This window comes from Heteronotia binoei, chromosome 10 (assembly GCF_032191835.1).
Source record: "Heteronotia binoei isolate CCM8104 ecotype False Entrance Well chromosome 10, APGP_CSIRO_Hbin_v1, whole genome shotgun sequence".
Lineage (NCBI taxonomy): Eukaryota > Metazoa > Chordata > Lepidosauria > Squamata > Gekkonidae > Heteronotia > Heteronotia binoei.
The window spans coordinates 62,356,011-62,382,478 of NC_083232.1; the positions used below are offsets into that span (position 1 = coordinate 62,356,011).

At 41.3% G+C, this 26,468-nt stretch overlaps 1 protein-coding gene across 7 annotated transcripts in view; it reads right to left on the reverse strand.

Annotated features, from left to right (window-relative positions):
- Positions 1 to 2,136: 2,136 nt before the first annotated feature.
- Positions 2,137 to 26,468, reverse strand: part of ZNF385D (zinc finger protein 385D) — a 638,761-nt gene continuing 614,429 nt past the window's right edge. For all 7 annotated transcript variants that reach the window (XM_060248779.1, XM_060248777.1, XM_060248778.1 and 4 more), the window contains 4 exons: positions 13,228 to 13,464; positions 7,608 to 7,786; positions 4,381 to 4,482; positions 2,137 to 3,105 (listed from right to left, as the gene is read on the reverse strand). In XM_060248779.1, coding sequence (XP_060104762.1) covers positions 2,872 to 3,105; positions 4,381 to 4,482; positions 7,608 to 7,786; positions 13,228 to 13,464 — 752 coding nt within the window. In that variant the 3' untranslated portion in view covers positions 2,137 to 2,871. The remainder of the gene's footprint in view (positions 3,106 to 4,380; positions 4,483 to 7,607; positions 7,787 to 13,227; positions 13,465 to 26,468) is intronic.

Below are 26,468 nucleotides of genomic sequence, written 5' to 3' on the forward strand. Positions count from 1 at the left end.
TTATATAAATACCTTTTAAAAGAAAAAGTTACCCATTTTCTCTCACGGTCTCTTATATATAAACTTTGTGGATAGCTTCTCTTTTGAAAATAGGAAGTACCAATTACTAACTCTTGATTTTAATGATCTCTAATTTTAATAATTCCAAAGTGCTATAGACATATGAAGGTAGCAAACCTATGGCCTATACTTTGCATCACTAACATTTTATAACCATCCTTTAAGTTCTGTAAACCCACTTAACTTAAAATATGTTCTACTCCCTTTTTTTGTAGCTAAATTCAACTTGCAGACATTGGAGTTGCAAATCAGTATGATCATAATGGCTGAATGTGGCTGACCATACAATCTCATATTATGATCATACCATTTTCTGTTCTCGATGGGAAAAGTCAACAGCAAATATGCAGAGATTCGAGATATGTGCAATTTCTTTCTCTTACTCTGCTATTTGTTGCCAACCATTACATGGCCCATGCATAACTCTGAATAGATGCATATAATTATTGTATGCAATTTTCTCTTTATAAATTATTTTTAGTTCTAGCATATATACAATATATCTCTATAGATCTCCAATATCCCATTCTTTAAAAGCCTCACAGTGAACACAAGCCCTTAAGAAGTTATTTCACAAAGACCAGTTGTGGGGTTTAGGATCCAAGGGTGCTCTCACACAAAGATTTGTGGCTTTCTTATAACATATCTTCATATCTATTTAAATTAGAGCATCTCAGTAGCAATTTGTACCATTCCTTCCTACCACAATCCCTATAACAAAATATTCCTACTTCTGGCTGGTAATGCTTCCACAGGTGTGGTATAATAACAGGTACTTCATATGTAAATTTCTTGGCTCTATTTGAACAAATATTTTCATTACCTGATGAAAAATATAGTATTTGCCATTTTATATATAGTAGCTTTGTATGACATAACCAGTCTAAAGACTTTAGGTTTAAATTTGCTTACTAGTAATTTCATCTTTCCAGGGAACCCCAGTTAGGTGAGGGATTTAGATCTAATTGAGAATGCTTAGCACTTCACCAAACTGCAATACCCAGAATTCTTTGAAGAATTTGTCATGACAAAGTGGCTAAAAAACCCCCTCAGCAGCTAGAAAGATGATGTGGCAGGCAAGCTGCCATCATGGAGCAGCAACCAAGGGGCAAAGAAAGATATCTTACCAATGGTAAGAAGAATAAGAATAAGAAGAATAAGAGGCAGGGAAAAGATATGTGTAGCTGTGTAGCACGCTGCACCGACTAATGATATAATTTACTCAAGGCTATCAAAGTTTGTTGGTCAGTTAGCAGCAATGCTTGTTCTACCTGCACCACAACATAATGCCTACTGGTAAGAGCATAAAATGCCCCTTCCCTACAGTGGCGGACTGGCCAGGGTGTCAGCTTGCCCAATGGCAAGTGGGCCCCTGATGAAATGGGCCCCCTTAAACATTAGGCAATATGTTAAAAATGTTAATGACCTTTTAGTAGCTTGAAAATATAATGAAAGTTCCAATATTATTACTTTACTTTACTTTACTTTATTCGATTTACTTTACTTTACTTTACTTTATTCGATTTACTGTAATGCAACTAAAATTTATGTTGTATTACTATTTTAATGGAAAAAAAATAATAAAATTTATTTTGCAAAAGTTTTAATTGTACCTTTTTTCCACTAATGTATTTTTTGAATATTTTATTTATTTCTTACAAAAATTAAATGATAGCCTCATAGTTGTGGGTGGACCCCCTTTGTCTCCTCGCAACTAATATTTTCAGACCCAGTCCGCCACTGCTTCCCTAGTGGCTCTGCACCAACAGCTGATTCTTTCCTGGCCTATTGGCTTTCTGGCTGCAGCTAATAAAACCAACAAAGTGTCTAGTATATAATCACTTTGTTCTCTGCATATACTATATCATTGTAGCAATCAAGATCCTGGACACAATCCTGATAAACTTAGAAAAAACATATTTGAACAGCGGGAACTTTTTGCTTCTTTTCTGAATGGCAGCCCCTCCCTCGCCTTTGCAACACTTTGAAATTCAGAGGAGATTAACAAGCAGATAGTTGTGAGCCAAAGTGTGGCAAGGGAATGGGGTAGGACCACTGCTTGGAAAGGAGAAGAAAGCCCTCCTGCACAAGCTCTGGATTCCAGCTGCAAGGCAGCTCCTTCCATGCTGGCATTGATTGCAATGCAGTCATTTGAATTGGTTTGGTAACTAGGCTGGCTATCCCTGTGGCAACTGATCAAGGGGAGGTGATGCACTTTTACCGTCTCAGTTCACAAACCTAGTGGCACAGATAGAGACACAATACTAGTGCTTAACAAGACAGCTATTGTATCTACTTTTACTCTGATAAATACCCAGGAAATGCTGACTTGGCAGGAGTCTTGTTAAGAGTATGACTATTCACAGTGTTTCTATTTTTTTTTGTTTTGTTCTGCTTTTATTCTATAAGTATTTTATGTACATTGGAACCAGTTAATGCCCTTTAGACAATTCTGTAAAGTTGTCTTATAAGCAGGAAAGACATTGCAGGGGGAATATGTGCTAAAAAGCACAGTCAAAATGAACTCATACCTTTTTAAATATATATATATATAGCTATGAATCAACATTTGTAGGACCACTTTTTAAATGGTTGAGATTCAAGACAAATGTTTCCATCTGGAGAAAATACTGCTTCTTCCCCCTCTTTAGAATTTGTTCAGTTCTCTATCAAAAGTCCTAGCTCTTCATTTATATATTTATATATATACACATTTTACATTAACTATAAATAAACACTGCATAGTTCATTGTTCTTGTTTTGCTTTTGCTCTGAAAAATTATTGCAGTACGATTAATCCCTTTGTGGAGTTCAGTAAGGAGCAAAGAGCACGGGTGTGTGGGTGGTCCGTATAGGCCCCGGGGCCGGTCGGAGAAGTGCTGGAGGAAGGGCTGAAGTCTGAAAGAGGGTAGCTGCTGGGGCTGTTCGAAGACTGAAAGGGGAATTGACGGCCACAGCAGCAGCTGCTGCAGCAGCTGCAAGAGGATTTGGTAGGATGCGTGGAGCCATTGGTTTTGTAGGTTCTTTTGAAAATACTAATTTTACCTGGGGGAAGAAGAAAAAAGAAGAGCTATTATTGGTTCATCTTGTCCATGTTTAAGACAGCTTTATATTAGGGTTGCCAACTCTGGGTCTGAAAATTCCTGGAGATTTGGGAGTGGAGCTTGGGAAGGGCACAGTTTGAGGAGGGGGGTCAGCAGGGTATAAAGTGATAGAACCCACCCTCCAAAGCAGCCACTTTAGATATCTATAGCCTGTAGATCAGGTGTAATTCTAGGAGATCTTCAGGTCTCACCTGGAGGTTGGTAACCCTAGCTTTGCATAGAAAATACACAAAACAATTGAGTGCCAGAAAGACAAATGAAAGGAAAATATAGAAAGAGGTGAGTCGAGGCAGACCTTAAAGCATCTGCTCTGCTAATCGAAATTAAAAGCTGCCCAGTTTTTCATGCTAAACAAAATGGTGCAAAATGTATTATGGATAAAAGGCTATACTTGTTCTTTTTGAAACCTCCAAGATGTTTAGTTCCCCAAAATTCAAGTAAATCCCCCCACAGCATTCTTCTTATCAGACTAACCAAGATGCCTGAGCAGACAGCTAGTATAAAATTCTATTATTGTATAATTCTAAACGAAGTTGCACTCTTCTAAGCCCATTGACTTCAATTGACTCAATTTGGGATTTTACTGAGAATGCTGAATTTTCACTGCATAACATTAGATGAGTTTATGAGCTACAGGCTGAAGATACTGTGGGGAAATACCATTATGGCTGTTGACTGGCTTCACAGGTTCTGTACATATTGACAATGTTAATGAGAACATCTGGGACAGTGGACTTCGGAGGGCAATTCCATCCTCCCTCCACATGTTCAGCCTACAAGGATGGAATACCATTGTAAAAAAAAAAAGTGATTTGGCTAAGGCCATTCAGTGAAATTTGTAGCTGAGCAAAAGTCATTCCTCTCACATCTAGGGCCTTCAACTGTATTGGCTCTTGTATTTTTCATGCATTCTCTAAACAATTTTCTTAGCAAAGTGACTGCCAGTTTGCGAACTGGATGGAAGGATGACCATGCCAGGAAAGTCACATAGATTAATCTCCAACTCAGATTCTGTTCATTTGAAAACAAATTCCCACTTTTCCATTCTGTTTTCAATAATATAATATAAAAGGTCTAGTCTTTTATGTTATATTATGTGTTATCAATTCTATGAATGTTGAATCAGAAGTAAGTCCAACTGAATTCAATGGGACTTACTGTCAACTTCATATGGGACTCCAGCCATAATCCAACATTATGAAAACTATTTCCTTACCCCGAGAGGGTGTGTTCCCTTCTGTAGTTTGTTGTAGGGGCTGTATTTGGGTTTCGGGGGTTTCCCAGCAGCTCTGTCTTTGTGCCTTCTACTGCTTATGTGCTGTTTGAAAGGCAAGTATAGCTTTATTATTATGGCTATTATTATAGAAATTAATAGCTTCAGCATTGAACATGTCTGGTTCCCCTAAACAAATGTGTTTGTCCAATACAGAGGGTTTTTTTGGTAGCAGGAATTCCTTTGCATATTTGGCTACACATCCCTTGATGTAGCCAATCCTCCTGGAGCTTACAGTAGGCCCTGTACTCAGAGCCCTGTAAGCTTTTGGAGGATTGGTTACATCAGGGGTGTGTGGCCTAATACGGAAAGGAGTTCCTGCTACAAAAAGAGCACTGGAATATGAATACAATACTTCTTATCAAAAATAGTACATCTATTTCATTTTCAAGTGTCCCACAGCAATCTTACATGTATGAAGAGCCCCCCTCTCCCCCAGGATAAACATCATAAACATTGTGCTGGTTTTTCCACAGAAATGTGGGCATTTGCTGCAGTTTTGTTATTGACACAAAGCAAGTTTCAGCCCTGTGAAAAGCCTCAGTGGGAGACCACCTGGGAATCACATGTAAGTTGTTTTGAGTTCTCTAGAGGAAGAGCTGCATAGATGCATAATAAATAACTAAAGGCATGTCTTCCCATGTCCTTCAAGCCTAAACAGGATGGCCAGATGCATATGACTGTCTAGAGGACAAAATTTTGATACGGATAGCTTTTCTCCTGTCCTGCAGGGCAAACTGCACTAGTCAACATGTCCTTTTCTACTTACAAGAGCTCCATTTCCTACTTTTGCATCTGATCTCCTCCATTCATTTGGACTACTATGTCCCATCATATTCACTTATGCAGGGTTCAGGACTTGGCTGTTAACCATCTTGATCTCTTTGCTGTTGCGTTTATCTGCAGGATTTCCCCCTCCCCCCCAATGAAAAAAATGACTGTCTGGCACATGCTTTAAAACGGGTAGAATTCTAGCAGGAGCTCCTTTGCATATTAGGCCACACACTCCTGATGTAGGAGTTTATAAAAAAGAGCCTTGTAAGCTCTTGGAGGATTGGCTACATCAGGGGTGTGTGTCCTAATATGCAAAGTAGCTCCTGCTAGAATTCCACCCCTGCTTAAAACTAACCTTTGTGGAAACAGTCTCCATATTGCAATTTGTCTGCAACAACAGCAGTCTGCAACCACAAACCCACAATCCAGAGAGTTGATCAGAGGTATTTTATGCCTAGAAGGCTGATGTATGTGACCAGCCACATGTGGCCTCTTTATAGTGCCCCTCAAAGGTAACACATTGATAGGTCCTGAAAGAATTATTGCACAAACATGACACATAATGTTAAGCATTCCAATAGCATATTTTCAAACCACATCAGATCTGTTGCCTTTAAAAATTTATTCTAATTGTAAGCTGCCTCAAGAAATCTCCTAAATAAATAAATACAACATACATATCTTAACAGTCATAGGGCTGTTGCCTTATGAATCTGGCCCATATTATTATTAAAGAAGCTAAAAATAGTGGCTACACTTCATCTTCAAAAGTGGTGTGGAGAGTTTTTCTTAACAAGCTCGCAAAAAGACTTGTGCAGCCGCAATGAACGGTAGTATAAATAGAAATTATGCTTTGCCACTGTGTGAATTTCAAAGTAATTTACAGCATAGCACAGTGGTTAGGGTACTGGACGGCAATCAGGGCAGAGGACTCAGGTTCAAGTATCTGAAGTATACTGGGCAAGCTCAGGCCAGAAATTCTCAGTCAGCTCAATCTGAATCACAGGGTTCTGGTAAGGATAAAATGGCTAAGGGGTGATAATGCAGCTCATCACTCTAATCATCTTTGAGGAAATGCCCATTGCATTTACTAGCAGGAGGAAAAAGATGAGGAAAAGAAAAACTACAGTGTATTCTGAAGCCCAAAGTCATATATATATATTTGGTTGGCTACAATGCCTGAACTGTGCTTTAGAGAAATGGTGATTCTGATATCTGAACTGTAGGCTTTCCTGGTCTTCACAGGTCACACTGTTAGCCTATTATGGACGTGAAATCAATTTCCCAAGTATAAATGTAAAGCGAGATAGTAGCTGTTCACTTGTTAGAACCTTCTGAGAGTTCCTTGACAAGCCTGTTTTTACCATGTAGAAAATTTAGCACATTGAGTTTCTGCCAAACTTTAGAGTAATTTCCTTGTAAAAGATTTGAGAAAGTATTGATATTTCAGAACCCAGGTTTCTGTTTTTTTCAGAAAAGAACAAACTGCTGTCTTGGCCATTTTCTTATAAGATAAGTCTCTATGTAGCCTCCATAGTTGTAAAATCTCTTCATAAGTTCATAGTTCCACCAGAAACGTAAAGGTACTCTTTTACAGAAAAAAAAATGAATTTGTTCATCTGAAAAGAATGGCTGTCACTACACAACTTACATTCAGTTTGGAGATGATGCTTCCCAAGTACAGAGAAGAATTGATTTTTAAAAACAACTCACATTCCTCAGAAAATTATCTGTTCTTTAAAAAAAAGTACATACTTCTCAGTGCCCCTATAATTTTGGATACACAGTACAGGAGAGCAAATAAAATGACAGTCTTTATGAAATACATTGTCATAGCATGTAACTCAAGAAAAATGTTCTAAGTTCAACAACAGATATGAGAAAATATACCTAGTGGGCTGGGAAAACATATAGAAAACAACCAAAAGCATCACTATAGAAGCATGAACTGTACAGAAGATTCATCAGAATCACAGGGCCAGTTCACACATCACCAAAGACACCCTAACTCAAGTTAATTCAAAAGTACATGGGGGGTCCAGCACTGACTCACAGCCAGGCTATGCTTGAAGGAATGGGCCACTTGTAGAAATAATGAACTTCTTTATGTGGCTGCTGCTTATGCAAATACTATAATCACTGTAATAGAGGGGGAAATACTTTCCAGATCCCTGCTGCAGCATCTGCAGAAACCAAGGATTAACAGCTCACAACCTAACAGCTTATACTAGTGCCACAGCAATGTTTTGACACAACCTGGTCGTCAGCTTGACAGTGACTCCACACTCCTCAAGTATGAGTGCTGCCATGATAGGTATAATCTGGCACATATTAATGATCCTTGAATATTTGGAAAGCGTGAGCAGCACAAGACCCTTGATCTACAATGGTAGTACCTGTTTAAGTTGTGTCTCAGAATTTACATGCACATCACAAATTTCACAGTGAAATGTTTTGTTCTGAAGTCCCGTGTTTCCTTTATTAATGGGTCCTTTGCCCTTGACACCTGCCCGGGGAAAGGCTTTGATGGTTCCACTTCCATTTCGTGCTTCCAACATAGTTTTGTGCTTCGTGCCTAAATATTAGACATGGAAAAGAAAAGTTATTTTAGCAAGTTATGTGATCTTCCTTCTCTCTTGTTACATCTTCAGTTTTGTCTCAGATAGGTCTCAGGCTCCATGATAGTAATGAAGTAATATTTATGTTTCATTACCTCACATTTAATTATTATATGATGCCAATTTATGCTCTGAAGGAAGGTGCCATCAATATGTAGTGACATGGTAACAGAGGCCTGAGGTGGATGCCTTGTTTTTAGGGCCTCCTGCTGCTAATGAAACATGTGTTGTCACTGAAAGAGAAAACCATGACAGATGTAACTTTAAGATGTAGGTTGGAGGTTTTTAAAATACCTTTCAGATTGCATTCAAAAACAGCTTGTGAAATTTGGGTGCCACTATTGAAACAATGGGCTATCTCAAAGGAACTTTGGATAGGAAACTTTTATTTTTCCAGGCCCTTTGAACGGAAGCTGCATATTTCTCAGAGAAGAAATGCATCCAAAGACCTCAACAAAGGCATCAGACGAGTTACGAATGCAAGATCAGAAGAGTGGTCTATGTAGTCCATCATCTTGTTTTATACAGTGCTCAATTTTAGTCACTTTGGAGAGCCAACAACAGGACCTAGAAGTCAAGGCCTTCCCTTAATACTGCCCCCTAGGAATGGTATTTAGTTTATATTATTCCATTCCCTGAACAGTGAGAAGCAGCAGAGCATAGGTACCGGAGGATGATGGGATGTGACGGGAAAGGACAGATGGAGATTTTTTTGTCATATGGTTTGTTTCAAACTGCTTATTTAAAGATGTACTATTCAGAGATAGTGAACAAAGATAGACAAAGCACACATAGATTTCACAGATCATAGAATCATAGAGTTGGAAGTGATCTCTAGGGTCATCTAGTCCAACCCCATGCACAGTGCAAGAAATTCACAAACACCTCCCCCCACACACACATCTCCAGTGACCCCTGCTCTATACCCAGAAGATGGCAAAAACTTTCAGCATCCCTTGCCAATCTGGCCTGGAGAGAAACTTTAGACTGACCCCAAAGTGTCAATCAGCATTTTCCTGGGTGTGTAAGAAGGGGCCAGAAGAACTAAGCACTGATACAACCCTTCCTGCCCTCCTTCTCATGATCTGCCTAGTTCACAGCCAGTCTCTCTTTAAAAACCTCCAAGGAAGGAAAGCCCACTACTTCCCGAGGAAGCCTGTTCCACTTAGGAACAGCTCTAATTCTCAGGAAGTTCTTCCTAATGTTCAGCAGGAAACTCTGATTTGATTTCAACCTTTTGGTTCTGGTCTTACCTTCTGGGGCTGCAGAAAACAATTCCGCACTAACTTCTATATGACATCCCTTCAATTACTTGATGGTGATCAAATCACCTTGCAGTCATCTCCTCTCCAGGCTAAATATACCCGTCAACCTTTCCTCATAGGTCTCCAGACCCCTCAGCATCTTTGTTGCACTCCTTTGGACATGTTCCAGCTTATCTATATTCTTAAATTGTGGTGCAAAAACTGAACATGATACTCTAGGTGATGTCTAACCAGAGCAGAGCAAAGCGATACCATCACTTCATGTGATCTAGACATTATACTTCTGTTAGTACAGCCCAAAATTGCATTTGCCTTTTTAGCCACCGCATCATACTGCTGACTCATGTTCAGTGTATAGTCCACTAAGACCCCTAGATCCTCTTTGCATATACTACTACCAAGACAAGTCTCCTCCATCCTATAATTATACTATAATTATTATGTCTCCCCAATCCTATAATTATGCATTGGATTTTCCCTACCTAAATGCAGAACTTTATATTTATCCCTGTTAAAATTCATTTTATTTGTTTTAGCCCAGTTTTCCAGCCTGTCAAGATCATCCGGTATCCTTACATTAAGGAAAAGGCAAACAAAGCATAAAACAGAGTTTGTGTACAGCATTCTTGAAAGATGGATCTGCCTGCTAGAAATTTCTTCACCAAAGCTCAAAATTATGTTTCCTTTCTAGATCTCTTAGCCCATAGCCCCAACTCAGACTAAGCAAATCAGCTTCACAGTGTCTGCCTGGTCTGCAGCTGGGTACAATTTCAGATATCTAAATGAACAAGTGATCTGATGCAGTGATTAGCATGCAGTGTTTATGTTCAACCACACTTGAATTAAGAATATGAAAACAAATAATCTACTTTTATAACAACAACATATGAACTATATGATCTGGCTCACCTACCTGAAGGAGGACTATAAGTTATAATGTTATGGAATTTAATTTCCCAATGATGATGAAGAAGAAAGCATTTCAAAAAGGCTATAATTCTGTTTTATTTTCAATTATATACACAGTACGTTCTTCTGTTTAACAAATACAGACTTGTATGCATCAGGAAAGTATGAAAATTATGTCCAAGGCTGCCATGTATCATTTTAGGCCTCCAGCACAAACATTTCCTCTGGCTCCTGCTCACTCTACTAAGACCTATGGTATCACATGCTAAGTATCATGGAACCCCAGGGTAACCAGAATACCTGGATTTTGGTTTACTAACCCCAGTGGCCCTGAAAATGCGAGCTAGTAATTAATTAAATCATCATATGGCTGTGTGTGTAGTATAAGCAGGAGCTCCTAAGATGGTCTGGAAGTCAGAAGTTCTAGCTCTTTTAGCATTATGCACCACTGGATGGTGAGTTAGACATGTTTTTAAGGCAAGGCACATTTCAGAGGTGGTTTGCCATTGCCTGTCTCCATGTCATGTCACTGGTATTCCTTGGAGGTCACCCATCCAAATACTAGTCAGGTCTGACCCTGCTTCGTAACTATATTTCTGAGTCACAATGACCTCAACTAAACTATTGGAGGAAGCAGATAATAATGGGAGGCAAGGTGAGCACTTAAGGAGGCTGATAAATGATAAAGTGTTCTAACAGATAAATGGCAGGTGTCCTCTTGTTATCAGCTGGCCTCCCCAATATTTTCTACCATTACTGTGACTGTGCTATATTGCCAGATTGGCCTATATGTTGTTGTGTGGACATGCCTTCCTATGCCTGTTTGTTGATATGTTGCACTGCCCTCAGATTTTTACGCTGTATGCTTTTATGATGTTTTAAATTTTAATTTGTATGGATGTTAAACTTCTGTTGTAGGCCACCCTGAGCCCACTAGTGGGAAAGGGTGGGATATAAAACTAAAAATTAAATTTAAATTAAATTAAACTAATGCTACACATTTATCCAAGTTCCAAAACCACACATTAGAAAAGGCTGAAAGTAATAATTAAACACTGAGATGAACTTATCAACCATAAGAGTCTTTCAGAAATGGGAATAAAATTTTATTTTCTGGGGGGGGGAGGAATAAGCAACTTTTCCCCATTATATTCCTCCATCACTCATCAGCACTGCATTTTTCTCGCTCCCTTTTTTCAGTTTAATTAGGAGAATTCAAAAAACAAATTCTAAAATTGGAGCATGTGCATTTTGCTGCAGCATTCAATCCCTTCAACTGATTTGAATTTACAAAGCAGTCTGGGGCAGTCCTTCATCATTCTCATGAAAGCTGTTGAGCCAGTCAGGACATTCAGTAGGCCTATGTAGCACTGGCTGCACTGGAAGAGGAAAATCTGGCCTTTTAATTGACTGAAGGACAGAGTTGCATGTATATTTGTTGCTGGAACCTGTCTGTCTGTCTGTCTGTCTGTCTGTCTGTCTGTCTGTCTGTCTGTCTGTCTGTCTATCTATCTATCTATCTATCTATCTATCTATCTATCTATCTATGACATGGGTGGTACCAGTGCCATGCTAGGGTGCTGGCACTAGGATGGCATCCCAGGCAAGGCCTTTTGCTGCCAGCCGATTTTATATGAGCTGGTGGCTCAGGCTCCCCTGTAGGCTGCTGGAGCCATCTGCGAGAAGAGGGTGCAGGTGGAAAGGGGGTGCCCAGCACCCCTGTAGGCTAGGTGACTGCCCTCGGTGGCCACCTACCTGGCCTGCTTGAATGTGCTGGGCCTGGGTGGCCCCCATATCTAAATATCGAAATCTGTGGCTCATGGTCACACTGACATTGGAAGTGGTTGACCCCCTATACCTTCCTCCTTCCAGCAGAGGGTTTGAATTTGGGGTTAAATCCCTCCAACAATACATACACGGAGACTTATCTGAGCAGCAACCTCCACGCACAACTCAACTGTCTGTGTAGAATTCAGAAATAAAAAATTGAGCAATTAAAAATTCTAAATATGTCAGCTCCACTTCACATAAGGAGAATTTTGAAAGTTTTCAAGAAAACAGTGTAGAGCAGTTGCTTATGAAGACTTAGAGTACCGTGCCTTAGATAACAGAATTTGTCTAACGAGGTAATCTGTCAAATCTAGGGTTGCCAGGTTTGACTCAAGAAATATCTGGGGACTTTGAGGGTGGAGCCAGGAGACTTTGGGGTGGAGCCAGGAGCAAGGGTGTGTCAAGCATGACTGAACTCTGAAGGGAGTTCTGGCCATCACATTTAACGGGACCACACAACTTTTAAACACCTCCCCTCCATTTGGAAATAATGAAGGATAGGGGCACCTTCTTTTGTGGCTCATAGAACTGGACTCCCTGGTCCAGTCTTTTAGAAACCTAGGGAGTGTTTTGAGGAGAGGCACCAGATGCTATGCTGAAAATTTGGTGCCTCTACCTCAAAAAAAGCCCACCCAGAGCCCCAGATACTCATGGATTAATTCTCCATTATACCCAAGGAAATAAACAGCCACAGGGTATAATAGGATGCCCAATAAACATTTCCTCCCCCTCCCCATCTTTCTGATAACCTTGAAGAGGGGGGAGGGCCTCCAAACCAGGGGATCCCTTGCCCCCAACTGGGAATTGGCAACCCCAGTCAAATCTCTACTCAGGGCCTTTTAAAAATGACACTAATAACAGCTCTTTTCTGAGATGTGCCACTTTAGGAATGCTGCTGACACTGGACAGTAAATTAAAAAAAAAATCAAATGTACATTTTAGTCAATGAACTTTTTCATTTGATTTACAGACATGGGAGATGCAAAAACCAATTTGTCACAGCAACTATCAAACTCCATGAGTCTACTCATGCTTCACCTTTTTTGTCCAACAATGCAAATTAATGTTCAGTTTGCCTCTGGGAATAAATGGACGAATGTAAACTACTACTGCAATAAAGCATAAGCTCTGGAATTCTTCCATAATGCAATATTTAGAAGCATTAAAATGGAAGTTTACAGAAACTGATCACTTGCAAAAAGTAAAATTCCTCCTTTTTTCTTTGATGAAGGACTTTTTGCATGTCATTTTTATTCTTTAATAGTTAATGAATTCCATGTAATTGCTGGTTTTCTGCCACCTCTTTTTTTCCCCCTGGCTTCAAGCAATCTAATCTATTCAGGGCAAGATAATTGCAGGCCTCTTGAGTTGGGAAAGAAATTGCTATATCTCACCACTGTTGTGAGCCTCCAACTGTGAGGCAGAGTTGACAGCAACCTTGCATAGTGAACAGTAAAGGAGTCGCTTGGCCTTTTCTTCCTCTGTCTCTCCAGAAGAACATGTGTTGCTGGTAGCGGCTGTTGTGGGGAGCTTTTCAACTTTAGAGGTGATTTCAGTCGTCATGATGTTGCTTTTCCGAATTTCAACTGTTGTGGCTGTTGATATTGCTGGTGTCCCTGTTGTACTGTTTGCTTTACAGATTTAAAAAAAAGACAGAAAAAAATGAGTACTTCTTCACAAAGTGTAGATTTGTAGGATGCAATGAGAACGTCGCATTGGGTAGATAGAACAAATCTATGGGAGAAGAGCTCATGGCCAAAGCAATTTTATTTTGACTCAGTGAAAAAGATTTATACCCTATACCACACACTCAAAATTACACTCTTGTATTTTGTGATTAGGAATCTGGGGGGGGGGGGGGACCCTAGCACATTGAGCTATGTAGAATTGTACCTCTACTTGAGCTGTTAACTGGCAGCCCTGCTGCATTGTAGAGGATGGGAACTGTGTTTCCATGGATAGCCAAAAACAAATGCTGATATATGATGAGTATTTCACTGCACCACTGTGAGAGGACAGAGATAGTGTATCCAATCTAAACACAGTTGGTGGCTCATAGGGAAATACATTTTAAAATGCACTTTAGGAGGATGAGAGCTTTGTATTCTGATTATATTCTGCAATTAAATTGTCCAAATAATCTAAAACAGGAAATAGTGCCTTCCTATATTTTACCTGATGACAGTGAAACTGTTCTCTGAATTAGCTCCTGAAAGTAATATAGTCACCGGACAACAAATCAGTAACAAGGCTGAATTGCAATATGGTAGCAAGGAAACACAGAGCCCATGTCTCAGGTGCAGAAACATACCTTCATGGAACAGACAGTAATAGGTTTTATGCTGTGGAAAGCACATGCAGAAAGGTTTCTCCTGAAAAAGGGTTTTAGTTGTAAAAGGCAAGTGCGCTGAATTGACTTTTTGAAGACAGTGACATACTGTAAACTTCTACAGTGTGACCTGCTAAGCTGAACATAGCCATGTATTATGGGTTGACATTTGCTTGACCATCTGTTATCTTTGCAGTCACAGCACGAGCTGGAAGGTTTAGACATGACTGGTGGTTTGCAGTCAACTGGTATAGGAAAGCAGTACTCAGCTTAACTTAGATTACTCAGAAAACAAGAAATAATTGCTAAATACTTCTGAAAGAAGTTGGCTATTTATCCAAAATGCAAGCAAAAAGCACCTAAAAGATGGAAACAAAATCCTAAAAGGTGAATGAAACATCAAAAAATGCACCGCAACAATGGTTTCAAGATAATCCCTTTTTTTTGGCAAGGAAATAAGTGCCAAACTAGCCATGGGGATGAGGCACTGAACCTGCCTCCTTGCTCTGTGCCTCGCTTTAGGCCCTTCTGGTCCTTCTTAACTCACTTGCTATCAGAGCCAGGAAGTGAGAAATCATTCCAGATGGGTAGCTGTGTTAACTGTGTTGCAGCAAAATAAAACAGAAGCTAACACAAATCATTCCAGCAAGAGCTTTTTCTGTGAGTCAGAAGCCACTTCACCAGATGCAACAGTGGAAGTGAGAAAAGTGCCTGAAACTTCTGACTAATGAGAGATAAGGCATAGGAGAGAGAATGCTCAGTGACCTATACTGCCTGTGCCCTTTTCTATTAAAATAAGACACATCATCCTTTCTTACCTCTGTGAGCTGATGGGCCCATTAGTTTACTTCTTTTTTTTTTTGGTGCTGTCATGTCACAGCTGATGTATGGCAACCCCATGGAATTTTAAAGGTGAGAGACCATTGCCTGCCTCTGTGTCACAGATCTGGTATTCCTTGGTGGTCTCCTGTCCACATACTGGTCAGGGCTTAGCCTACTTACCTATCATAGTTTTATCCTGCACCTCCTCCAAGAAAATCTGCTCCTTCCCATTTCATCCTCATAACATCCCTGTGATGTATGGTGCCCTGAGTGTCTGGCCCAAGGTTATCCACAGTGTAAGACTAAGAACATTTTTGTGGGAATAAACCTCACTGAATAATCCTGATTAGGACTTTAAGAAGACCTGTTTAGGATTCCTGTTAGTGAATTTCATTGCAGAATAAGGATTTGAAGCTGAGTCTCTCCACTCATCCCAGTCCAATTTCCCAGCTCATATCTATCATTTTAAAAAAATCAGATATGGATCATAGACCTTAAATAACAGCCATGCCATGTAAAGTTCTGCACTATGGTGACAGTCAGGATGAAAAATGAGTATGTGTGCTTGTACTTAAACCATTCCAATTTGAAAATCTATTAAAACCAATTTTCCCCAAATCTGATGAAAAAGTTGTACCTCCACTTTATGAAAAATATTACATGTTCACTGGCTCATAGTTACCATTCTTGAAAATGCCCCACTACAATAGTCCCTCACCATCCCTATGCCTCCTCCTATTTATGCCTGCAAACACGTAACCAGGCAATAGAGAAAGAGCAAATTGCCTCCTCCCCTCATTGGTATTTGCCCTTGTGTTGCACTAGATTTGGATTCTAGTTTTTGCAAATGGATTCATAATAGATTTCATGAACTGTTTCCTTTACAGCATCAAATAGACTGCATCTGTAGAATTAACTCCACAATGAAAAGGATCTCAGTTACTTATGCTTTTTAAATTAGCTGGAATGAAGTTTTCAGAAATATACTGCAGGGACCATTCTACCATCAGCAGAACAACAGATTAGATTCCTCCATTGCATCTGTAACGTCTAGGAATGTATTCATCTTCTTTCTCTGTTCTACTGTAGCTCTCCTTTTGGAATTTTTAGTCCTACAGTTTCAACATGATTAAAGTGTAAGTCATCTCTACATGCAGGGAGACAATCAGCTCTAACAACTCTAGAGGTGAAACCAAAATTGCCTCTATAGGCAGGAGATATAATCATGCAGTATAATTACAGTCGTCAGTCATGCTCTCTGGAGAAAGGTGTGAAGTGTGGTAAAAGGAGGAGAGAATAAGACCATTTATTCTTTTCTTTAAAACTTCTCCTGTCCTATTCAATCCTTAGTGTTTCTTGATTAATTCATTGGGTTAACGTGACTTGACACTTCAAAATCACCTGTCACATGGAGAAATAACACCGATGCACGGGCCCAAAAGAGGTCATTTAAAAACACTTCCTTATCAAAATAGCAATGGCTTAGTTGAAATCTTGGAAACTTTCAGCTGATATGGTTCATGAAAAGAGGCAAAACTTTCTCATTAGCACCCCATAAAAATAATGGATTGTGAAAATGCATTAAGAGTGGCAGGAGTCTAAACAAAACTATGATCATAGCAGACTCAATTTCTGGCCAATTTTTCCTTAACAGATCCACTATCTAAATTTGGTGTAAGTTCAATGCACGGTATTTCCAGATTAGTCAACTAATTGAATGAGGGTTTTTTCTCCACTTGTGATTCAGTTATTTGCAGCTTATATTTCAAGGCAACGCCCCCCCCACCCCCCAAAAAACCCACCTAGAGTGATTATTATTTGCTTCTTGACATTGGACTGCATAATTTATGGTACAAAATATGGTTCTCATAACATCTGAAGGATTTGTAAAAAACAATTTGAGTTCCCCCATGGTTCTTCATGGTAACAGATTTATTGTGATCTCCCTTGAAGGGTTCCATAGCAATGACTGAGTATCTTGACACTTCTCTTAGGAGGCTGAGAGATAACAACCCTCCCATGAATTCTAGATCTAAGTTGCACTTTGAATTTAGAATACTTCAATATGTGTTTATTTCTACCATGCCTATTTCCATTGATATATGGTTAACATAAACAATGATTCCACAGAGTTCCCCCCACCTTCTTTCTAGTCTCTATGCAAGCTAATTTCTTGCTTGACTTTATGAAATCAAAGAACTCAGTATTTCTTTCATTTGATACACGGGGGCTGATAACAGACTGGCACTTTAGGTTGACTCAGAGACGCCTCTGAAGTTGACCCAAAAAATCTGTGCAGATGGCAACATCTGTCGGCTGTCCTCCTCCCGTCCTCACCCCATCCTCCAGGCGCCTGAGACCGGCTCAAAAAGCTACCACTTCCAAAGTGGTAGCAAATCTTAGCTGGTTGTCAGTTGCCTCCCCGCTGTCTGGACGAGGAAGGGTGCAAGCGAGGTGACTTGGCGGTGTGGAACTGCCAAGTCGCCCCAAGCTGGTCCCAGGGTTTTTAAAAAATAAACCATTCAGAATGCTGGAGCTCTTATGCGCATGAGAGCTTGCACCCTGAGGGGGGAGGGAAAGGAATCTGGCTTCTGGGGCACCTTCCCATGCGGAGGCGCCCAGCCGCCATACAGACGGGATGGGGGTGGCATGCGGGTGAGCGTGCGGAGGCGTTGGGACAGCTCTTTTTAAGCTGTTCCAACTCAGGACGCCTCCAAGCTGCCCCAGAATGCCCATCTGTTCTCAGCCCCAATATGCCCCAAAGTCACAATATGTGTAGGAGACAGCTTTGAGAGAATGAATAACCAAAGGCTCTGATGCAGTCAAAATTCACTGAGACCAAGATCCATGGGAAGTTAGCTTTGACTAATAAGCCCCATTGGTTTCAGTGCACTTATTTTTTTACATAAATCAGGGGTGGCCAAACTTGCTTAATGTATGAGCCACATAGAATAACTTCAGATGTCTGAGAACTGCAAGACATGAACACTAGGTGTTTGAGAGTCGGAAGGAAGGAAGGAAGGAAGGAAGGAAGGAAGGAAGGAAGGAAGGAAGGAAGGAAGGAAGGAAGGAAGGAAGGAAGGAAGGAAGGAAGGAAGGAAAATAGATGGGGAGGAGGAGGGATGGGAAGTGGAAAGAAAACAACTTTAACTTTAAATGCATTCTCCAACCCACTGATTTAAAGAGACAAATGCCTTCTCCAAGTCAGTTGATGGGGCAGTGGGAGCTTTGAGAGCCACACAATGTGTGTAAAAGAGCCACATGTGTCTTCCGAGCTGCAGTTTGGCCACCCCTGTAATACATCTTGACTTTCATCCCCTGTGGAAACCTAAGGCAGTGTGTCTTGGGTTTCCAAACAACTCCCAATTCAGACCTGTATCAGCTAAGCAGTTATAGGTCTGAATAGGAATGGGTCTTCTAACCATAGTCTGCATAAATCCTATTTACAGTTACTTGATAATAAGCTCAAATGATCTAAATATGGGTGAAAATGAATTAACTGTGCTATACACTATAATTAACTTTAGCTGGATCAGGGGTATGATCTTTGACTGCTACAGAGAATATTTCAGTTCCAACATGGTTGTTGATCTCAGGTTCCATCATATAATAAGCTTCTGATGAAAACAAAACATTATTCTGTTAAGAGAAATTCAATCCCATTTAATTCCATTGCTTTTTACTTTATGACTCCTAATACTAAATGCACAATCTCCCAAGATCTGCTCCAGCCATAAGGCCCACTGAAATAAACTGCTTTCATTGATATCAGTGAATGTTCTCAAGAAGTCTATTGTATTCTGTCTGTGAAAACAACATTCCTAGTGCCATTATTGAACTTTATGCATTTTACACCACTGTGTGTACATATTCACACATACAATAGATGGCTTTCCAACTATGTTAGTGAGGTTTACTGAAAATCTGATTAATTGAATGGTATATTGTCATAGTCCCAACACAGGGTTTTTGTTTTGTTTTTTGAGCAGGAATGCACAGGAACGCAGTTCTGGCTGGCTTGGTGTCAGGGGGTGTGGCCGAACATGCAAATGAGTTTCTGCTGGGCTTTTTCCAGAAAAAACGCCCTGGTCTCAACACAGGGAAAATTTTTCAAAACACTGAAGAAAGTATAAGAACAACCTGTTTATTTATTTTAAACACTTTTATGCAGCCTTTCTACCCAGCTTAGGGTCCCAAAGTTGGCAAACAGTCTAAAACATTTACCGTATTTGCCGGCGTATAAGGCGACTTTTTTGCCCTGAAAAACATGCCTCCAAGTGGGGGGGGGGGTCGTCTTATACGCCCAGTCATTTTAAACGCCGGCAAATATCTGCCCAAGTGTGCTTGTGCATGAAAACTTGGCGCAGAATCAAACTTCCTTGGTCTTAAAGGTGCCACCAGCCTCGCCTGCTGCTCTTGAGCCAGTCTGTGCTGAATCTCCTCCAGGAACACTGACTTTTGAGCAAGCATGCTCACCACCGGCCTCTTTTAACCCCGCGCTTCACCATTTAGTTTATTGGAGGTGAGGATAAGGAAGAGAGAAAACTCCACAGCGGGCGGGAGGCGAGCGAGGGGTGTGGTGGCCGTTGCCCTCTCCAGGCGTTCCTCGCGGGGCAGCGGCCCCTTTAAGAGCCGGGCTGGGCTCTCCTGGAGCGGCCGCGAGGAAACCAATCCCGCCGCCGGCCCTGTTTGGCCCTTCTCAGCACCTCCCTCCATTCCTCTTCCCCACTGCCCCCTCCACCGATTTCCCACAACGCGGCAGCGGGAGCGCGCTTGCAAGGGCTGAGGAGAAGGCGAAGGAGCAGCAGAGGGGGTGCGGGGAACGAAGCGAAGCCGTCGCCTCGGGGGCGCGCATTGAGCGGCGGGGTTCTTCTCCCCTCCCCGGAGAGGCGCAAGGGCACCAACTGCCGCTCTCGCGCCCCCTCAGCGCGGCCTGCATGGCTTTTTTTCTCCTCCCCCCGCCTTTTCTTTCCCCCCTTCCTGAGGGGAAGCACCTGAGGAGAAGGAGGAGGGTTGATGAGATGAAAGTGACAGTGTGTTTTGGCAAGACGGGGATAGTGGTTCCCTGTAAGGATGGACAGATCCGGGTCAGAGAGTTAACCCAGCAGTCTCTTCAGAGATACTTACCGTATTTGCCGGCGTATAAGATGACTTTTTTACCCTGAAAAACATGCCACCAAGTGGGGGGGGGGGTCGTCTTATACGGCCAGTCGTCTTATACGCCGGTAAATACGGTACAAACATTTAAAATATGCAAATATAAAACAATTAAAATACATAAATGGAAAACAGGGTCAGTGAGGGATTGCCAAATAAAACAGAAAAGGCTTCAGCCACTGGTAGAAGACAGTGAGAGAGGGGGATAAATAAATCTTCCTGCGGAAAGAATGCCATAATTGTCACAGGAAAGCTCTGTCTCAGGTTGCTACCTGAAGCAGGGCTCCTACATACAGCCTTAATGGTGGGGTAGGTTCAAGTGAGTGTACGTTGCTGGCCTCCAAATAGATAGGGCTTTAAAGGCCAGTTCCAGCATCTTGAACTAAAACTGGAAGCAAACTGGAGCCAGCTTAGGTGGAACAAGGCTGGTGTGCTATGGGCCGTGCGACCCACTCCAGTCACCATTCTAGCTGTAACTTCCAGACACAGTTCAAAGGCAACACTACATACACCAATAATTGTAGGGGGGAGGGGGACGTTGTATTTAATACTTTCCAATTTGTTTTCCACAAGAGCAGCGTAATAGTGGCACAGCAGCTTTCTATTTCTTTTAGACCTTTCAATTATATGTTGCTCTGTCAATATATTAGCTAATTTTGAATTCATTAATCTACCAATTATATCAATTAAAGCTGGTAGTCCTAATGCATATGCTAAGCATGCCAACCATTGTACATCTTGCATTAAAACATTTTGGAAAGAGAAGCCAAAGTCAGTAAGAAGAAAATGTACTCATAACAGTGTTGAAAAAGAAATGGTGAACGCTACACTATGAAATCTGGCAGATTAGAAATGACAGAAAATAGGCCCTGTCAACTTTTGTCCTAGTAAATTCCTTGAGTCAATGAAAACTTCTAGTGCCTCCCCATACTAACAAGGATAATCAGGCCATTAGGAAGTGATCACTCTCACAATCTCTTGCTACATTTTGTGATAAAGATATATACAATTTCAGTTGGCAAAGTTTATACAGATTTAGATGGCTAATTTCTCCTTAAAAATACACTGGTCCCTTTGGCAGGACTATTTGGTTGCTGATACAGTGTATTTTAAAGGACAAGGTGAATTTGAAACTCAAACATTCTCTCTGAAATCAATTATATATATATATATATATTTTCAGATATTGTAATTTTTAAAAAAGAAACAAACTGCATCTTCAGACAATCCACTGGGAAAATTTACTGGGCATGAGAAAATTAGGTAAAAATATAAGAGAAGCCATGTTGGATCAGGCCAATGGCCCATCCAGTCCAACACTCTGCATCACACAGTGGACAATACACACACACACATTGTGGCTAATAGTCACTGATGGACCTCTGCTCCATATTTTTATCCAATCCCCTCTTGAAACTGGCTATGCTTGTAGCCGCCACCACCTCCTGTGGCAGTGAATTCCACATATTAATCACCCTTTGGGTGAAGAAGTACTTCCTTTTATCTGTTTTAACCTGTCTGCTCAGCAATTTCATAGAATGCCCACGAGTTCTTGCATTGTGAGAAAGGGAGAAAAGGACTTCTTTCTCTACTTTCTCCATCCCATGCATAATCTTGTAAACCTCTATCATGTCACCCCGCAGTTGACATTTCTCCAAGCTAAAGAGCCCCAAGCATTTTAACCTTTCTTCATACGAAAAGTGTTCCAAACCTTTTATCTGAGCTTCTAGGATTGAAGTTTTAAATAGCCTCCAATTTTCCCCAAGGGTTTTGACCGTATTTACCTTCCTTTCAATTTCCTCTTCACATACCTCCTCATCTCAGAGAATTTATCCCTTTTAAACTTAAACGTGGTTGTGCTGGTCTTTGGGGGCAACTCCCTATTTATACAAATGGTGAAATCAATAACGTTATGGTCACTGCTCCCAAACGATGCGATCACTTTTACATCTCTCACCAAGTCTTGGGCATTACTTAGGACCAAATCCAGGATCGCCCCACCCCTTGTAAGTTCTGTGACCATCTGCTCCATAGCACAGTCATTGAGAGCATCTAGAAACTCAACTCTTTCTCTCAACCTGAATACATATTGACCCAATCAATCTGCGGGTAGTTAAAATCACCTATTACAACACAGTTTTTACGTTTAGCCGCTATCTTTAATCCTTCCATCATATTATAATCGTCCTCTATCCTTTGATTTGGTGGGTGATAACAAACTCCCATAGTTAAATTTCCTTTTGGGTGCTCTATTTTGACCCAAAGCATTTCTAGAAGGGAATCTAATTCTTTGACCTCAGTCTTACTGGACTGTATACCCTCTCTGACATACAGAGCTACCCCACCTCCAACTCTTCCCTCCCTATCTTTCCGATATAACTTATATCCAGGAATCACCGTGTCCCACTGATTCTCCTCATTCCAAGTTTCTGAAATTCCCACAATGTCTATGTTTACCCCCAACACTAAACATTCCAACTCACCAATTTTACTTCGAACACTTCTAGCATTTGTATACAAACATCTATAATTTCCCAGGCAAGTTAGGCCCGCAACCTTCCTCCTGCTGCCTCGAGACTTTGGCAGGCAGCCCATACTGTTTGTCACCATCTCAGTGGACTCTTTGAGACGAGTCCTCCCAAATCAGAGACATTTCATCTCCCGTCGGCTTTCCCCCAAGATTTAGTTTAAAAACTGCTCTGCCACCTTTTTGATTTTAAGCACCAGCAGCTTGGTTCCATCTGGGGACAAGTGGAGACCGTCTCTTTTGTACAGCTCCCACTTGTTCCAGAAAGCATCCCAGTGCCTAACAAACTTAAACCCTTCCTCCCTACACCATCGTCTCATCCACACATTGAGACTTCTAATTTGTGCCTGTCTCTCCAGCCCTGCACGTGGAACAGGTAGCACTTCTGAGAAGGCTACCTTGGAGGTCCTGGCCTCAAGTCTCCTGCCTAGCAGCCTAAATTTTTCCTCCAGGACCTCACGACTGCATTTCCCCACATCGTTGGTACCAACATGCACCACCACCATTGGCTCCTCCCCAGCACTGTCTATCAGCCTATCTACAACACACGTAATGTCCGCCACCTTTGCACCAGGCAGGCAAGTCACCATACGGTCAGTACGTGGTTTTGCCACCCAGCTGTCTACTTGCCTAAGGATAGAATCACCAACTACCAAGACCTGCCCTCTCTCCCTGCCCAGGGATGGCTGCTTGGCGCGAAAGGATACCCGCTCACCAACTGAAGAAGAGGTCCCTACTGAGGGTGCATTCCCCATATCCTCAGCACTGTGCCCTGTTCCCTCTCGACCCTCATGCTCCCTGGCAGCAACGGGGCTGCCACGTTCAGAGCGGGGCTCGTCTAATACGTCCCTGACAGTCTTCTCCAAGTGCCTAACTGACTGTCTCTGCTTCTCCAGGTCAGTCACCTTGGCCTCAAGGTTACGAACTCGTTCCCTGAGGACCAGGAGCTTCTTGCATCGAGCACACACCCAAGACTTCTGTCCTGTGGGGAGATAGTCATACATGTGACACTCAGTGCAAAACAATGGAAAGCCTGCACCCTCCTGTTGGCATTCTACCTTCATGATAGCTTTTTTCAAAATATACCATCCCCTTTTAAATCTTGTTTGTTTATGTGGCTTTCCTTCTGGAGGGTCTACTTAACTTATTGGGAACACAAGGAAAATAGGGATCTGGGTTCCTGGTCCTTACAGAGCCCCCAGGCTAAGAGCCACAGGCCAAGAGCCCTTTAACTCTCGTCCTTCGGCTCACGCCAAAGGCTTGCGCCTCTGATTGATAATAATGTAAAGAGGGTGGGGAACACAGTCATTCCTAATCAATCAGCAACAATCACCTTCAGCCCACTCAAACCAAACAAACAGCAGTTCCCCAGCAACCACAAACTCAGAATTTTCAGCAATCCCACAGTTACACAAACTAAGAAATTCTCAGCAACTCCCTCAGCTGCTTAGAAAACCAAACCTCACCCTTGTAGCACTTCTCTGCTCTTTCTCAGAGCTCTCTGAAATGTGCTCAGCCTTTGGCAAGGCGCAGCTTAATAATGCTAAGATGAAGGTGAATAATGCGAAGGTGAAGGATTGCCAGCCTCTAGGTGGGGCATGGAGATTTCCCGCTTTTACAACTGATCTCAGGCTGGCAGAGATCAGCTCCCTTGGAGAAAATGGCTACTTTGAAGGGTGGACTCTATGGCACTGTACCATGCTGAGGGCCCTCCCATCCACAAGTCCCTCCCTCTCCCGGATCTGCCCCCAAAGTCTCCAGGTATTTTCCAACACAGACCTGAGAACTCTAATTAGGAGGCTGTTCATTTGGGTCTCCACCCTGTAATCTAAGGACAGGCCACCAAATGTGATAGCATTCCTTTCAGCAAAGGTAAGACATTAAATCACCTTTCCACATAAATCAATACAAGCATGTACACTTATCTTCCTACCAGAACTGATGGTGGCTGATATTGGGCTAGAGATGATGCCTCTAACTAAGCAGGAGCACATGGCACAGAGCTTGCAGACAGAAGGCCTCCTCTGGGGACTGCCTCCAGCTGGCATCCTTTATGTGTTTCATCTAAATGTGCAAGCTGTGGATGGTCACATGTGCTAGGTGGCTACATTAAGCTGAACAACAACCTCCAAAACAAACAAACCAGGAGGCAGGAGGAGCAGCAAAGTTGGTGAATTTCTCATTCCTCATTCAGATCCCCAAATCTTTGTTTTTATTTCACTCCCCCCTTGTGAAACTCCAAAATGTAATGACATTTCTATTTCTACATGTATGCTTTTGAAAACTGTATAAATATATCAGCTTTATACATCTGGGTCAGAACCAGACGGCTTTTTCACTCCTCCAATTCTCCTCCTTCTTACCAACCCAATCCAATATGACTTTTGTACATGGAGGCCCCATAGCCTTTTTGTGTGGTCAGAGGGAATTCTTCTTTCCTCTTTCACCAGCAGAAAGCTGGTTGGCTATAAACTAATATAAAGCATACTTGTAGAATGGCATGTATTGTAGTACTATATAAAATCACCTATTATATGGCTCTGAAATTTTATTGTATGTAGATGTGCTTATGACTCTCTCTGTGTCTCAATCTTAGCTGATCTATGATTGTAATAAGTAAAGCTTGATCGACTGACAATATAAAAATCACAAAACGGATGCATATACAATGAAGACAACTCTAAAAAACTAACAGCAAAAAAGCAGAGACAACCAAAACCACTGACAGAAACAGAAATAACTATTAGAAGAAAGAAAACTGGACATTTGCTCATCCTGAGGGTCTGACACGTACCTTTTAACTGCCTGCTTTAGGAAGGCCCACTTCAGCACTGAAAACTATCATCTGAAACATTTTCCATTAGAATGCTGCTGGACACATCCATAAAGCAATGTCGTGGCCCCCTTCCACCTGATTCCCCATAATTCTTAATCATTTTAGGAAAATATTTTGATCATTTCACCAGTAAGCAAACTGGTATTTCTATTGCAAGATGCTGTATTAAAAGCCCAAAGGGATTCCATCAATTTCACTTTGATGAACAGAAGATCAGAATTGCCAGTTTGTCAATGTATTCATTTTAGCCCTTGAAGAAATACTGCAATGACACAGAGCCCTGGACAGAAGTTGGAAATACATTCAGTGCGCACATGAAATAAATTGGTTTTGGTGATGCGGGCAAGCTGCATTGTGCTATTTTCATACTAATGGCCTGCAGTAATTATTCATTATTGCAACTGTCGCTGCTCTGCATTGGCACTGCCACAAATGCTAATAATGTGCAAAATGGGACATCAGCATCCAATAACAAAGAATGCTTCAGCATGCATAACAATTCCCTGTGTGATCTTCAGCTTAATATAAACAAGTGTTTAGGAAGTCTATAAAAAAATAAGTACATTGGGGGAAATAAATCCCAAAGTTTATTTTCACAATAAAACAAAAAAAAATGTACATATAAATAGCATATGTGGATTCCCCATAACGCCCGGACCACCTACTGAAGTGGGAACTCAAAAGTGAATTATTTAAGGATTTAAGTACTCAGGTTTAATTTGGTAAGCCAAATACACTTTTAATTAATTTTCTCTTGGCAGAATATGCACACTTCCTCAGCGATTCAATACGGAATTCAACATGTGTTCTTATTGAACTCTGTCAATATTGAGAAAAGGTGGCATTCACACTCATCTCTTTAAATTCATATGTTACAAAGAATCTGTTTAACATTTACAAGTAGTTCAAGTGCCTTGACTCAAATACATCAGTTATGGTTTGGAAAAACTGAAAATATTATGCC